The sequence below is a fragment of the Coptis chinensis genome, chromosome 1, assembly GCF_015680905.1.
Source record: "Coptis chinensis isolate HL-2020 chromosome 1, ASM1568090v1, whole genome shotgun sequence".
Taxonomy (NCBI): Eukaryota; Viridiplantae; Streptophyta; class Magnoliopsida; order Ranunculales; family Ranunculaceae; genus Coptis; species Coptis chinensis.
In genome coordinates this window covers 5878378-5894968 of record NC_141456.1, presented here as the reverse complement: position 1 = coordinate 5894968, position 16591 = coordinate 5878378, and the positions used below count along the sequence as shown (strand labels likewise).

General features: G+C 36.5%; 1 protein-coding gene and 1 pseudogene across 2 annotated transcripts; both read right to left on the bottom strand.

The window, feature by feature from the left end:
• Nucleotides 1-2965: 2965 nt before the first annotated feature.
• LOC147521634 (uncharacterized) lies at nt 2966-8101 on the bottom strand (annotated as a pseudogene). The gene is made up of 10 exons (XR_015198696.1): nt 8020-8101; nt 7758-7891; nt 7532-7665; nt 7106-7283; nt 6862-7002; nt 6036-6235; nt 5626-5911; nt 4751-4931; nt 4314-4499; nt 2966-3780 (listed from the first exon to the last, which is right to left on the bottom strand). The product of XR_015198696.1 is annotated as an uncharacterized LOC147521634 (transcript).
• Nucleotides 8102-8842: 741 nt separating this feature from the next.
• Nucleotides 8843-13417, bottom strand: LOC147521633 (enolase 1, chloroplastic). The gene is made up of 7 exons (XM_086578085.1): nt 12788-13417; nt 11681-11985; nt 11376-11533; nt 10980-11297; nt 9631-9777; nt 9488-9538; nt 8843-9287 (listed from the first exon to the last, which is right to left on the bottom strand). The coding sequence occupies exons 1-7, from the start codon at nt 13015-13017 to the stop codon at nt 9222-9224; spliced, it is 1275 nt and encodes a 424-aa protein (XP_086434211.1). The 5' UTR covers nt 13018-13417; the 3' UTR covers nt 8843-9221.
• Between the last annotated feature and the right edge of the window lie 3174 nt (nt 13418-16591).

Sequence of the window (16591 nt, the reverse complement as noted above, 5' to 3'; positions counted from 1 at the left end):
ATATGCCACTATAACAAAGAGTATATTTTTATATGAAGTCGATATTCTTCAACTATTACGCATTTTTTGTAATAAATATATTTATTTGTGTTTATTTTTTGAGTTATGGTAAATTATTTTCTTCATTTCTTGTAGTATAGGTGTGTATTACTATATATATTAGAAAAAAAAACCGCCTAGCGCCTAGCCTGTCTAGACACTGCTTAGAAGGCCTAGGCGCTCTCCTACCGCCCGACTACCACTTAGCGTTTTTTAGAACACTGGCAAAATGTCTACCTTGTGCATATCCTGATGATTCCTGAATAATCGAGTTTTTGTTTTTGAAGTTGTGTATGCTTAACTAAAATTTTGCTCTCTTCAAAATGTTTGGCCATTACATGTAGCAGTAGATGATACAATCTCATACTCCACTTTTTGCCATTTCCCCCCAATGTCACAATGTCGCATTGAGAAATAGGGATTGGCGTTACAATTGCGTGTGGGAGAGTTAAAAAAGTAGATCTTACATCACCACACCTAGCCCAAGAAACTATACAAATGAAATTAGGCTCAACCTAACAGTTGGCCCAAGACAGGATGTTTGCGTGAAGAGTGAAGACCACATACCAATCGTACACCGTCGCTATCCACCTAGGTTCTTTTACTTGCTTAATAAAGGTGTTAAAGTGGTTGAATTGTTAATCCCACAAACCTAGGCTCACTCTCCTTTATCGTCAAATGAATCACTATCTAGTGTGTTTGTTGGTTGAGGTAGAGTCAGTTTCAATCAACAGTCAGATATCATCCTCGAGGTTGCAAAAATTATAAAGGGACTTTAATTAGTTCAATTTTCTGGACATTTGGAGTAAACATCAAAATTAACCTCGATTCAATAATCCACACAAACATTTTTTTTTTTTTTTTGCCTATAGATGGATTGCTAATTGCTATAGAACAGGCATTCCCTTCCGGCCTTCGCCTAAAAAATTCGGTGTAATACACCATGGTTTAATACATCATTCCAATGCAAGGCTGTACAAACATTCTATATTCAAAAGGGCACTTTATTTTAGCTAGGAATACGATTCCTTTTAAATAGTGTTCATTACGTTCTGCTTTGGAAGCCAGAATCTTTCTCAAAAAACATCCCATTAGTCCACTACGTGCTTCGAATGCAGGCCGTATTTGGTGATAGTATAATGCAATTTTGGTCAACTTTTATTCTAACAGTCAATGAAACTTGGCATATTTGTCTTAATTTATGACCTGCATAACATGTATTGTTGATCTTTGATCTCCTTATAAGATCATCATCATGCTTAGAAATAAAAATTGTGGTGACTTCTCAAATGTGAAGGCACTTGCAGTAACATGTATTGTTGAGCTTAGAATTTCGAAACAAAGGTTGTGGTAACATGATCTTTTCAATTATGAAGGGATTACTTTGAACCTTTACATCTATATATACAGAAAGTTCAACTGTGTGATATTGATTCTCATCATTCGAAAAACATGTTCTGGTTGATTAGGTAGACATGACATGTAGTGCAGCTGAACGCTGAAGCATAGATCTTCAAGCTAAGATTGGATATAGTTCTCAATTCTCAAGTGTGTAAAAATAATAACAAAGTAAAATTATGTTATTATAGCCAGTGTTAATCAGCTCAATACAAGTATTTTTCTTGGAAACAAAGGTTATGTCGACTTGATTACTGAAAAAGAAAAAATGTTATGTGGCTAGGCTGGATTAACTCTAGAAGTGAAAACACACACACACACACACTTGATTTCTGCAATGTCAATTCTCAATGACTCGATTAGCAGACCAAAAAGAGGGATTTGAGGATAATTTGAATGAAAATAGAAAATATAAACAAATAAAGTCTTGTGGTATTGATATCTTCTACAACTGATGGATGGAAATGATATAGAAACAAAAAAAAAGTCAATTTCCTTATCCCTTAAAACATTATTACAACAAAGTGACAGTAGTTACTCGCGCAGTTGCGTAAACGTTACAAGTAAAAGTAAGCAATAATTGGCGGTGTTTATGGACTAAATAATAAATCAAAACGGTTGGAAAGGGTAGATAGTGGGCCAATTTATTTAACATACACACATGAGATTCGCTTTCAAGGTGTATAAGTTTGTGCAATACAACAAAACCAAGTCTCTCACTCTTGGCTTCTAAACCAAATTACCTAACTAATACAACTTTTTCACACTGTCCATGCACCTATCGTAGGCAAAACGTTCACATTCCTATTTCCAGCTTTGCCTTCATTCACTTAATTACCTCAAACCTCAGCAGATCTACACTTTCAGACAAGGGGGAGAACAAAGATCATCTGAGATTTGTGTGAACTTATCCGGCTATGTCACCCCCAAATGGCCCAATGCGTAATTTGGATCGTCTGATTCCGATACTAGTGATGCTTCTTGTCATGGTTGCAATTGCAGCACCAATCAAAGGTTTAAATTTAGAGAAGAAAGAAGATGGAAGTTTGGTGCCAGGGGGAGATGGATCAGGAATCAAGTGTACTGCATGCTCGTCTTGTGAAAATCCATGTAACCAACACCCTCCTCCACCACCACCATCACCACCACCACCAGCACCTACAACTCCATCAAAGCAGTACTGCCCTCCACCACCGCCTCCATACATATACATAACAGGTCCACCAGGAATTTGTACCCCTTTGACCCTAACTATTCAAGTACTGATGGAAATGCTGTTCAGTTGTTACTTGTCTTTGGGTGTTGCTTGTTAAGTTCATTATTGTTTCTGAGATTTTAAGCGAAAGCTTCCATCTCGTGGTAGGTCACATTTGACATTCGGGGAAGTCTACAATTTAGGTGCTGGTTGTAGATTTTCTCAGTTGTTTCAATTGAATAACAGAAATGTTTTCTAGACTATGGTTTAAGTTCATACTGTTAATCTGTTTGCAACTCTGTTCCTATCTGCTTGTTTGTACTGAAACGCTGATTCAATAATTTCATTCTACCTGTTATTCTCCAACCAATACTCAACAACTTGAAAACAAGAAGAAAACAAGGTACAGCACTCAAGCTTAATTATTTAATAAATCCAGCATTTTTCTGAATTCTAGACTCTAGTACTCTACACTACATAGCTAACATCCTTCCACTATGATCTTAGTGAAATCCACCTCTTTACTTTCCGCCTCTTCCAAGCTCCACAAAAACCACAGTGCATATCTTCTCCATTAGGGAGCTACGGATACAAGTCATCAAAAGGAAGAACCAAAGAAACCATTTGAAGGAAGAAAAATAACTGCCCATGCAAGTAGTTTCTCACATTTAAAAAATTGTAGAACCAGACAAGATGTTCTGGCCAGAGTGGTCTTTAAGCTGGAATTTTGATTTCAATATTATTGGATCAAGGATAAGTGTGTTCAGCCACTGCGAAGACATTGTCTGATGCAGTGCAATATATAGGCACTATACCACTATGTGAGGTTCGAGCAATTTTTCCATTGGATTCAATCATGTCTTGCAGTAGAATGATGATGCAAACTGCCAAATAAGACCATGATTGGTGGACACTGCCTTCAAATTTTGCAGCCCAGCTGCAAAGACAATCGCTTAAAACATGGAATGTCTGCATTCCAAGTTTGTTTGTGGCACCAAGCGTGACCTATCATCAGACACGAGCTTTCACTCTTCTGCTGAATCAGAAGCAATTAACACCAGGAAGTATATTCAGAACTCAAAAGTATACTGCTATGCTGGAAATACACATCTTGTCACTCAAAACTCCCAATGCATTATTGGCACTCCCTGAATAAATACTTAAAGACATCATCAGATCTCAAAGCTCCAACAGGAATCAAAAAGTCAAAATAAAAGTATCGGAATGGACTCTAAGGTGATTGTTGATAATGGTAAGCTGGTAACTGGTATGTAGTGTCAAACTTTCAGGAAGAAAATCATTATCAACTGATTAAATTGTTTAAAAACAAAAAATATAAATATTATTGTAAGCATCAAATATTTTTGTATATTACTTTATATATTCAAGACACTAACAACAACATTGTTAGTCATCACCAATCGTACTAATGTTTGTTTCCTTTCTAAAATTCTCCGTAATCGATCTAATAACCTGTAGGAGCATTTGAAAAGAAATACAAGCTGTCTCAAGAATTCTACAAATTGCTTTTGTTTCTCATTACTAGATACATTCAGAAGTAGAGTTACTCATGGAGTCACAACCATGGTTTAAGTTAAAAGGTTGTACAGACAAAGGGACAACACCAGACTCAAGTTCAAAATTTCTCAAAAAAGAAGAAACAATTTCCAATAACTCTTACCTTTACAAACTAATGGAAGCGTTGGTACAGAATACGGAGGTCTCTACAGTTGTTGCACGTCCACGGAATCAAAGGAGGATCTAGGCAATAAGAATGAACCAATCGGTTCAAGCAGAGATGACAACAAATAAGAAGATCCTCAGGTTCTCGAGACAGACACTCACAACAAACTGGTGCTGCAGTGGGCTACAATCCCAAAACGAAAGAAAGAGGATGAGCATTGAAAACATCATGAGCAAAGAAAGTGTCACAGTAATACAGTATTAGTGCAAGAATTAAGTGACAAATAATTGAATAAGACTTGCACTTGAGCGGTATCCAAAAATTCCCTGACTACCAGTAAGAACTGAAAATGCAATCAGGTTGTAACAAGATGCATGAAGCATGTATAGGAAAGGGAGAGAGGGTGCAGAGAGAAGTGGCATCTTTGTGTTTACCTGTGCTCTAAAATTGGTCAGCTCCCAATCCGAAGCACATATATATCTGTTGCTGAAGAGTCATATGGTATAGTCTGGGAGTAAATCTTCTGATCAGAGGAGGTAGCACTATCAACCTTTGTTATGCTTTCGAAAAAATAGCCTTGCACAAAGGACATGTCGAAGCCATTCTTCTTGAAGCCTAGTCAAAGGCAAAATATTTATGTAAGCCATAGTGATGTAGTTCCCGGCAAAACTACAATGTTCACAAACAACATAATAGATGACAATTGAGCCAACAAAGGAACAAATAGTTATAAAAAAATTAGACCAGGTTTGATTGTTTGAATGTGGACACAGAAGTTTAGTCAAAGGAAACTTTGAAAATCAAAGTCTACAACATAAATTTTCAAATGACTGACTTGAACACAAAGTGGAAGAACTAAACTGCTTGTAAATATCTATAAATAATAATAATAATAATAAAAAAAAACAGGATTGATTGTTGTCGATCCACAATTTCTTTTTAAGCTTTCAAATGACTCATTTAAATTTTCAGTACCAAACTGCTTGTGTATAATACTAAACTCTTACAGCAAACTGAAAGATTAAGATCAAAATTTCCATTTTCTAGTAATTAACATTGCATTCAAAGATTACAATACCCGTATAAAAACCTACAAGCAAGGTTTCACACTTTCATTTCAGTCAGGACAAACTAAAACCCTAACTGTTCGAAAATATCAGTGTAAGAATCTACAACAACGAGTTTATTCAGGAGAACGAGATTTAGTTTGAGATGACTATGCTCTTAAATGAAAAAACATATACAATGTCAAAATAAAATAACAGAAACTACAATAATGCAAAAGATATTGACTAGTGAGATTGCATACCATATGATCAGCCCAATTTTGGATGCATGTATAGCAGAAACGATGTCCACACGGTAATACCCCCCTTGTTGGACTATACTCTGCCCAACATATGACACATGAGAGTGCAACTGATGCAGGGACTCTGGTTGTCTTTTGCAACTCACTATCAACTTCTTGTGTTCTATCATAATTGTCCTCAGAATCTGACAACCCATGTTGTAAAGGCACATCATCAACAGGTGCCACACCTTCATTTCTTACAATCAAATCATCATCAGCAGCACGTTGTTCATTTGTGTGATACCTTCACGACCTTCTGCCTCTTCATTCCTATTTTCTATACCACAGAATTTGGCCTCCACAATTCTTCCTTGAGGTATTGATATATTCTCATTTTCAGTTCTAGGAGTGTTTTGATCGTTTGATACATCAACAATGTCGCTTCAGTGGGGAAAATTCTTGATCCAAATCCATGATAGAAGACTCCAAGATGCCTCTGCAAGCATTCTTTTTTCACAAGGCGGCTCTTGCGAGTGGGTCCCGCTGTTATAGGATTTTCAATACTGCTGTAAGCATTTCTTTCGTGTCTCGTAGAAAATGTCGAAGAATAAGTACTAGGTTCTCCATGCTGTAGATAATAAGATTTGCAAAACAGTAAAATTTATCAAGCTATAAATATTTTTCAGGCAGAGTAATTCATTATATTACTTTTGGAATTTACTGTCTAGGTAGCATACCGTGAAAGGCATAAGTATCGCCTAAAAGTGTTTGTCTATGTGTGTGCTTTTGTTAAAACAAAAATACTCAAAATTGGTTTGCTCTATCTTTTCAGTAATAAAAATTACTTTTTGTTTGGCCCACATCAAAATTTTGGAGTAGTTTATGGTGGATATGATCACTTCCTAAGATGGCCCCTCCAAATTTTTAAACCTACGATATATAGGGTCAATTCAATGGTGAAAATGGACAGTGCATAGTTCTTCACTATGTAAGAAAATTCTGATGGAGGTTGTTAGATTTGCTTCATTTTTTATGGAAATGATCTAAATGATCAGAAGATCATATCAACAAAAGATGGACACAAAGACTCTACACTTTTCAAACAAGAAATAGTAGAACTTCAAAATACAAATAATAAACAGATCCTGACCCTTTAAATTTTATTTGCATGAAGATTATTAAACTCTCAAACATCCACATAAATAGCGTCAAGGTTTGTGCTTAAAAATATTGATGAGAGATCACATGACCAACCTGAATTTCTCGTAGCCCAGATAAAGACTGCTCTATTGAACACTTTTTGCTGCTCAACCTGCAACCACGCTTCAAAGTTCGGCAAGCTGCAGATTTACCACGGTTATGATAAGTCACATTCGTTCCCATTGGAGACAAATTCTGCATAACATAATCACGTCAAAAAAAGTGAGCCATGCATCAAATATTGTAGTAGACATTAATGAACATGTCCAAGAAACATCCATACTCCAGTTATTATTACCTCACTTAATAAATGAGAATCCAACCATACAGACTCTGGATTCCTCTCTACTGCTTGGGTACCATTGCTCGTATTGGACATATCACACAAGACATTACCTCTCTTTCTAGTTAATATATCATCTTTCTCATCAACAGCAACTGGGACTTCCCACAGTATAGGTCCTGCCTGCTGCCCACTGCAAACAATAAAAACACCATACATATACTTACCAATATGCTTAAATCTCAATTGTAGGTAGGTATAAAGGATTTAAAGTTCGAAACAATGGACAAAAACTTCAAGTTGCTGGTTATTTAAAAAAGCTGAGTTCATATGACTTGATATAGCGAACATTGATCTCTAGTGGTACTACAAAAATAGGGCTCCACTCCTCTATGCAAACCAAAATTAAAACATTAGCAAGTTAGAAAAAGCAGTAAATACCTCTTCATCATATAATGCCGCTCCGGAAGACGTTTCCCAGCTTCCACACAATCCTCAAACCATTTATGACTAACTATTTTCGTTCCGAAACTCTTCGCCAACTCGTATTTCCTTCCTTCGAATTCCCAACACACCTACCTCCCAAACCAAAAACATTAACAATAAATAAATAAATAAATAAATAAATAAAATCTACAACCTCAAAATAGAAAATCAAGAAACTGACCAAATGTGTGGTCGATTTGGTCATTGCACCAACATAACTAGCCCCAGTGTAGTTAATTAGTTTTATGAGCTTAAACCGTTCCGAACCATGGTACCCACTAACTGTAGCAATAACTGATTCCATTCCTCCAACAACTGTTTTAATAACAAGAAAGAATCGAGAAAACCCTAATTTTAAAATCTTAAATTGAGCAATGTGTTATAATGCGTGACATATTTGAAGTATAGAAGAGAAATTGAAGAGATTTTCAGACTGTTTTTACCTTTAGAACCATTTTTATTAGAGAGTGTGGATTCGTCTTCCATTTTTTTATTTTTTTTGCCGGGGAAATGAAATATTTTTGAACTGCTTAAAAATCAGACTAAGCTCTCAAATGATACGGCCCACATTTAAAGCCCAAAATATCGGGCTTTGATTAGCCCATTTCCTTATTGGAAATTTGGAATTTCGTAAATGTCAATGTTGGTAACCTTATTTTTCAGCTATATTAGAAAATTTTGCGGTTGTTTGGCCTACCCTTGTTGTTGTTCTTGTTATGATGCAGACATGTTGTCATGTTGCGCAATTGCAAATTTGCTATCAATACCTCATCACCATGAGGTATAAAATGAGTTCTATATACATGAATACATCATACATAGCTTAAAAATATTCACGATTTCGACCATTCTAACATGATAGGGTCGTGATGTCTACAAAAGTCGGTCACTTGACCAGCCTAAAATTGTCAGCGTGTCTCCCCATCATAATAGCTATTGAGGATTTTGACAAACTTGACTTGTATCCAATTACCCAAAGGTGAGTACGTTTTTTAGGTCACAGTGACATAGATTGAGTGATCATGCCAGTACGTATTCATTTCTTACAAGTAACGTTCCTGTCTTTACCGAAAAAAACGGTCACGTTCTTGTCCAAGTTGAAAGCAGGAAGAATTTAGAGGATGTCTATAAGCATTTCGGGATAGATAAAATCAAAATTTGGCAAACGAGGTGCAGATCAAATCAAACAAGAAACATTTACCTGATGTTTACAGAACTACTTTTTAAATTTTGTTCTTGACCAGCAATAGAAATTCACAAACAAGAAACTACAAACAACTTTGTTTAAAACAAGGGAATTGAGGTCCAGATACAGGTTACACATATCACATTCAACATTATACCATTACATTTTAACCAAAAACAAATACAAATGGAAACAAGATTCTTCTGGTCAGTAAAATATCTCTCGCATCCCTCCTGAAAAGATTATTCAAACACCTGAAAGAACATGATTTCCTCACCCCTAGAGGTCCCTCATCAAAATCCTATATAAGCCGGTTGGCTGCACCCAAAAACTTCTAATGTCTGAAAAACTTGCTTTAGATCGAAAGGTAATCATTGGTTTCCATTCTCAACCTTGTGGTGAATTTGCTTCAATGCATTATTTTTAAGATAAAAAAATTTAGGTGTGATCCAGTATTTTCTAAGGAGATCTGAAAGCTTCACCAGCATAACGCACGTTCCCAAGCTCCTCTTCAATGCGCAAAAGCTGCATCAAAGTTGAGATCATTAAATAAGATTACAAGTAGAGTATACATGACCAAATGTACTGTTGCATTCTGAACGTATTTGTGCTTTGACTGTAGTACAGAAAAGATATAACTGCGTATGTAGAACCAGGAAAGCTATGCCACTTTCATATTTTACATAGATAAGCCAGCCAACTACAAAAAGGAAAGAGAGAAATACCTGATTATACTTAGCCAGCCGCTCACTCCGGCAGGGAGCACCTGTTTTAATCTGTAAGAGAAAAATAAGAAAAAAAATCAACTCAACATTCTGAAGAAAATTACAAAACATTTCTACCAGGCTAAGGAGAACCATATTCAAACCTGTCCGCTTGCCAAGCCAACAGAGAGATCTGCAATAAAATTATCCTCTGTCTCACCACTTCGATGGCTAACCATCACACCCCATCCTGCAGCTTTTGAGTCTAGTGCTGCTTGAATGGATTCTGTAACCGTGCCAATCTGATTAACCTGCAGGAGAAGATACCTTTGAATTGGAATAAACTCAAAATAGGTACTCGTCACATAGGGAAGCAAGAAACACACGAGCAACTTAATTCATAGAATGAAACAGATCCTTGAGAATATAGTTATGAAAGTATGCTTAATGGTGTTAATGGTCTCTGTCTTTCCAATCACTTTACTGTTTCAAATTTTGTCTATTAGCACTTGAACTGATGGAGAATGTTTGTCCAGAAAACCCAACTTAACCAAATAAAATAAATAAATAACTAAATAAAGCTCCACCTTCCAAATATCTCTTTGCAGAAAAGATTGTGAAACGTGTAGCAGATACCCAAATTTAGTTGTACCATTCACTTTGTAGTTTTGTCCACCAAGAGATGCTATTATGGTCTTTCTATTCAACTAACGTGTCCGACAAAAACTTTCAAATAATTTAATTATCACAACATAACTGTGTATTCTTCTCGCAATCTGACTTATTATTTTTTGACATTAAAAAACATGAGAATAGGCAGTTCCTATTATTTATGAAGAAAATACCTGCTCATAAATTATAACTGTGTCCTACACCACAATTCATGCCGCAATTAATTAAGCCACATTCACAAATTAACTGAGCACTCATTCGAGAGGCATTAGTCTACTAACTAAACAAATCACGTCACACAGAGCAAATTCCAGTTTTACATGTTGCAAATACTCCAGTCATCCTTACAATTCATTGACAAGGTTATCACCAACCCTAACAGCTTAACCTATTTTGCCACCTACAACGACAGTGAAGCAAAGAAGTACACCAAATTGATGACCCTAACTTCCAAAAACTGGTAACATTCGGTTAATGAACGATGAACAAGGTTATCGTCAACCTGAACAACTTAACCTATTTTGCCACCTACAACGACAGTGAAGCCAAGAACTACCACTAAACCACCAAACTGATGACCCTAACTTCCAAAAAATGGTAACATTTAGTTAATGAACAATGAAAGTTCTACATCTTAGACAATGTGATTTCTACGCAGATGACTATTTAATAGGAAACATAGTGCCATTTCAATTTTGAATGAGAGACAACAGAAAAATATGTCAAAGTAAAGCATACCAATCTGAGCAGTCTATAAGGTTCTAGATTATTGAAAAGAAGTTAAGAACTCTGTTCAAATGCAAAGCAGAGTAACAACAGGGGACAAGTTATTGACACTTGCCTTTAACAACAACGCGTTGCAAGCCTTTTTCTGGATAGCCTCGGCAATTTTCTTGGGATTTGTAACCAACAAGTCATCTCCAACAAGTTGGATATCAACTGAAGACTGTAGTGAAGCCCATGCACTCCAGTCATCTTGGTCAAAAGGATCTTCAATAGATACAATTGGGAAGTCTCTGACAAAATCTTTGTACAAGTCACGTAGTTCCTGGGCTGTGAGCACATGAGCCCCATCATTTGGCTGCTTTTTAAAGTTAAGGTCGTATCTGCCATCCTTTGTAAGGAATTCTGATGCTGCAACATCCATTCCAATTTTAATCTGCATCAATTACTTTATGGTTAGTCATAAGAATAATAAGAAATAAAAGATAAGGGAAGAGATAATATATAGTCTTACCTTGCCAGTGTAACCAGCCTTTTCAATCGCATCTATAAGCAAAACCAACCCCTCCCTGTTGTCCTGAACATTGGGAGCAAATCCACCCTCGTCTCCAACATTGCATGCATCTTGACCATATTTTGCCATGATAATGCCCTTCAAAATGTGATACACTGTTCACAGAAGCAGCATTTGACAATAATGTTTAGTTAAATGTCATGCACCTACATCCAATACAAAAGAATGCACTTTGCAAACAAATATCACTATGACAGTAAAGTAGATAAAACTGGAGAAATAAGTATGTTATGTTGCTAACCTTAAGCTACCCATGCGCATTGCCTCTGCAAATGAAGTTGCACCAACTGGGAGTATCATGAACTCTTGCATGGCTAAGTTATTACCAGCATGGCTTCCACCATTAATTACATTGAAAGCTGGAACTGGCATCACAAGCTCCTTTGTCCCTGACAATTCTTGGATGTGCTTGTACAGGGGTATTTCCTTTGCTCCTGCACCGGCTCTACATACACTCAGAGACACTCCAAGAAGGGCATTAGCCCCAAATTTGGACTTATTAGGAGTCCCATCAAACTCGAGCATGATGGCATCGATGTCCGATTGATTTCTGAGGGAAGAAAAGAGAAAGAAGATACGTCAGAAAACTATATTAGACAAATCGGATGAATCCTATATATTACAGAAACCAATACCAACCTACCATGGAGCCTGAATATGTAGGGTATGTTTAATTGCATGGTCGAATTTTCACGAGCATATCTTAATTTGTGGTATAAGTTTTTCATAAGCTAGGAAGCAAAAGGTTTGCCTCGGTGCCTTCACAAATCACAATTTTTCTTAACTATGCCCTACTCATTGACAGAAAAACCGTTATATGCCTCTTGTAATATCAATAGTTATTCATTCAAGATACAAATGTATTGCGTATTTGTTCAACAAATTTACAAGTAAGGATGCAGAGAGTCTCCTCTTTTAAAATTTCAATTGCATCTGAACAATAGATTGTAACACGAATGCAACCTTTAAAAGAGTACCTCTCGTAATATTGTCCCTATTTCCCTAATCACGACACCCAGACCTTCTCATGAAAAGAACCTTTGGAGACATTGTATCACCCTTTGCACGTCTCTAGAATTTTAAAAATGCTACTAAATGTGTTTTCCTTTATGTTTGACAGATTCACTAAACATCCTAAATGCATGACATTATCGAAAATTATCATTCCATAATAATACCTTGCATATACTAATGTTTGACATCCCAAACCTCCTTCACTACAATGCATACCTACATTTTACATCGCCCTAAGACTTACCAACACATATATTTCAAAGCAGTAAAAAGTCAAGTGTACAATCTACTCTATTATTGGCTTGCTATGATAAATAAATGGAAAAAAAAAAAATTACCTAACATCTACACCAAGCAACTTAGGAGCTAAGATCTCATTAATATTCTTAACAGCAGTAAGAACGCCTTTACCACCATAAACAGTTTTATCACCATCTCTCAACTCCAAAGCTTCGTAGATCCCAGTTGAAGCACCACTGGGTACAGCAGATCGATACAACCCATCAGTAACAATATCAACTTCCACAGTTGGATTACCTCTACTATCAACTATCTGTCTAGCTTTCATTGCCTTCAAACTATATTCTTTCGAAACTTTAATACCAGAAGAAGGGGCAACTGCAACTGAACATTTAACAGTTGAGGGACGTGATATGAATGAAGGGGTGATAGAAGATGAAGAGAAGGGTAGTGATGGGATTTTGGAAGAGAGGTTGGTTGTGGTAGTGAGAGATGGTGAAGTGAAAGGAGCAATTTTTTTTTTTTTTTTTTTTTTTTTTTTTTTGGTGTTTGGAGAAATGAGTATGAGGAAATAAATAGAGAGAAGAGTGGAGTGGTGTGGTGTTGAGAAGTCCGTCAAAAGGGCGGAGAGAACAAAGAATGTGTTGTTTTGAAGAGACAAGAAAGGCAGAGAAGAACGAAGAAAGTAGGTGGCTACTGATTTTGGTAGGCGTTTACTTTCGTTCGTTGTCTATGTGGGGGCTCACTTGAATGTGGGTCCAGATTGTATTGTGCACGAGGAGGATGGAGACTTGGATAAACACGTGTTAGTTGGCCCCTCGGCCCAATACGGTCCTTACTTATCAAAGACCATTAATACTGACTAGTGGAAAATGCTCCCAGCGACCCACGTGTCAGCCCTTCTTTTTTCTCTTATTCTGGATTTTTCATAAAAAAAAATAAAAATTACGCTCTTTTTTGTCGATTTCAATTGTTCGGGGATAATCCAAAATAGATCAAAATCTCTTTCTATATTGTTTTTTCAATTCTACAAAACGCTCCCAACTCTGGAAAAAAAAATTATCTCTTCAAACCCTCTCTATTATTCTTTTCTTCTTCCAAAATTAAACTAATAAATTGTTCAGGATGATAGAATGATACTGAAAAACAAACCAATATAGATAAAGAATGCTCGATTCGTTTATTTCCAACTTAGATTTATTTTTGTTTTAAGAACATTGTAGGACGTGACATGGATCTTCTGGAACTCTGCGTATGGCAATGTCCGTCGTGGGCAAGATTTTGGAGGGTGTAGAATCCAATGACTGAGGCTATACTCAGGTGTGGTGAAGTCAATCCCTCTTTTCTGTATTAAAGTGTTGATTTTTCAGATTGAAACAAACGCTGATTGATGTCTGTACAGTGCATTGTGTAATTGATCTGTGAAGTAACTTTAGATACAAAACAACGTTCATGCATAAACATTGTTGTACCAACAGATCATGTACATCAGATCAGGTGTTGATAACATTGATTTTATGATCACAGTAGTATTATTTAATTTGGTAATATGGTTCTTATAAGAATTAATTGGTATTTAATCCTTGGTTGGTATATTGTAATCGATGGGTAGCTAAAGAATTTATTCTGTTTATCTTAACTTAAAAGAACAACTGAGGAATAATGGATTCTTGCGGCGGAAGTAATTATAACACCCCGTGTTTTTTTATACGTATTTTTCTATTTAATTAATTAATTTAATTGTTTATTTTAAAAATTAAATTAGGATTGGACTTCGGGATACGTGGGGCCGGTTTTGGGCCGAAGTTCGTGTTGAGCTTGGGTTTAGGACCCAAGTATATAAACACTTTTTCTAGAAAATAGGGTTCGAAGATAATATAATATATTAAAAAAATGGAGGCAAGAGAAGTTGTTTGTTTGGAGCATTGGAGCCATCCCGAATTTCGGAGGAGGAGGATTCGTCGAAATTGCTCATACAGTGAGTAGCTATTTGGCTATTTCACCGGATTTGTTGTTACCTACATCAGTATTATCTTGTTTCGTTTTATAATTTTTCATTATCCGTATTGGAATTCATTTTGAATTTAACTATTAAACCGTCGAAACTCCCTACTTTGATCGGTTTTGTTAATGGCTGCTAAAGCCTCAAAGCAATAAATCTTTCTCCGTATTGAAATGTTTGCGATCATGTGGTTGTATGGGAATAGTGTGGTCGTATTGGGTCGATGATAGTGGAAGATTATACATCGCTCATGGCGGCTAAAAGCCAAACAGAGAAATCGTATTGATAATTTTTCTTGTTAGTTAAATTATTGTGTATTGTGACTTGGATGGGGGTGGTTAGTCGATTGGGGGCGATGAAGCTTTGAGGGAGGCTTTAATGGCTACTTGAAGCATTACATCTTGTCATCTTGTGGTTGCAAACTTTGTAATTTTGTTGGTTTGGTTTTGTTGGTTTGAGAAATGTTGGGTTGGTTGTTGTTTGATTGAGTGTTGTAGAGTGGTGGGGTTTTGTCGGTTTGAGCTTGGAACAAGCTCTAATGGTGGCCGAAATTCGAATCTAGATTTAGGAATAGTTTGTGGTTTTATGATTTTCGGTTTTTGTTTTGTTAAAGGTGTTGGGTTGTTCAAATTGAGTTAAACCCGATGTGTTGAAAGGGGAGGACGATCGGTTTTGGTGGTGGCGGTTTTAGTTTCTTTGGAGGAGGAGAAATGGGTGAGAAGATGACCATTTCGATTTGGGCCTGGGCCTTGGTTGTTTCTATTGGGCGGTTTAGATTGTTGGCGAAAATGTTTAAGTGTTTGGTTTGGGCCAAATTCTTTTTAGTGGCTTGGCCGAAATTTCAGGGTGGTTGCGAAATTTCAGATTTAGTTTTATGTGGGCGAAATCTAACTTAAAGTGGTTGGGCCCTTTTCTATTTGTTTTGTAATCTTTGGACCAGTGTAATTAAGTTTAGTTTGGGCCCGGTTTAAGTAAGTTTTGGGACCGCTTCTAATATTAGTCTATGGGCCCGTTTCATTTGTATTTTTGGACCGAACCACTTAACCGCTTTTGGGCCCGCTTCTAATATTGTTGGGCGCCACCCATATAATTTAATATAGATCCAATTGGGTCGTAGAATAAATAAGTGGACTTTTTAGACTTCCCGGTTCTAAGGTTTGGGCTTGGCAATTGGTCCGAACCATTACCTTAGTCAACGCAGCCCGAACTACGACTGACCTTAGTCATGAACCATGTAGCTATGACTAACCTCAAAACAAACACGGAAACGCGGTTTGACTTTGACTAGAACAGGTTGACTTTGACTATCGGCCGCCGACTTTGACCTTTGACCATGGACGGTTGACTTTCACCTTTGACTTTGACTTTGTCAGTTTGACTTTGACTAGGACAGTTTGACTTTGACCATGACATGTTGAGTTTGACCTTGACCATGACATGTTGAGTTTGACATTGACCATGAGGTGTTGACCTTTGACTGTTGACTTTGACGGTTGACCGTTGACTTTGACCGTTGACTGTGAATGTTGACTTTTCCAGTTTTCATATGTTTGTTTATATGGATATATATATAGTAATAAAAAAATCTTGGGATATTGTATAACTTGGTTGGTAAATTATCTAATTTAGATTTTGACGTGAGTAGTGTGTAAAAAGCATATTGGGCTTTGATTGTGGATGGATTGTTTAATTGTACTACGTTTATGTGTATATTATATGGACACATATAGTAATAAAATGCCGTGGAAGCTTGTATAACTTTGGTTGTCATTTATCTAAGAAATATTTGACCTTGATGATTGGGTATTTTGTTAAACAAGAGAAAGTAAATTCGTTAGCTTTACAATGCAACACAAAAGCTTCGATCGCGTTTGGATACACATGGAAAGAGTTGTTCCAT

Coding starts and splice junctions, on each gene's coding strand:
- LOC147521633 (XM_086578085.1), bottom strand. CDS start 13,017: ATGAAAGCTAGACAGATAGTTGATAGTAGAGGTAATCCAACTGTGGAA. Junction 11,298..11,375: donor AGGCTGGTTACACTGGCAAG/GTAAGACTATAT, acceptor TAATTGATGCAG/ATTAAAATTGGAATGGATGT. Junction 9,778..10,979: donor GCAACGCGTTGTTGTTAAAG/GCAAGTGTCAAT, acceptor CTTCTCCTGCAG/GTTAATCAGATTGGCACGGT.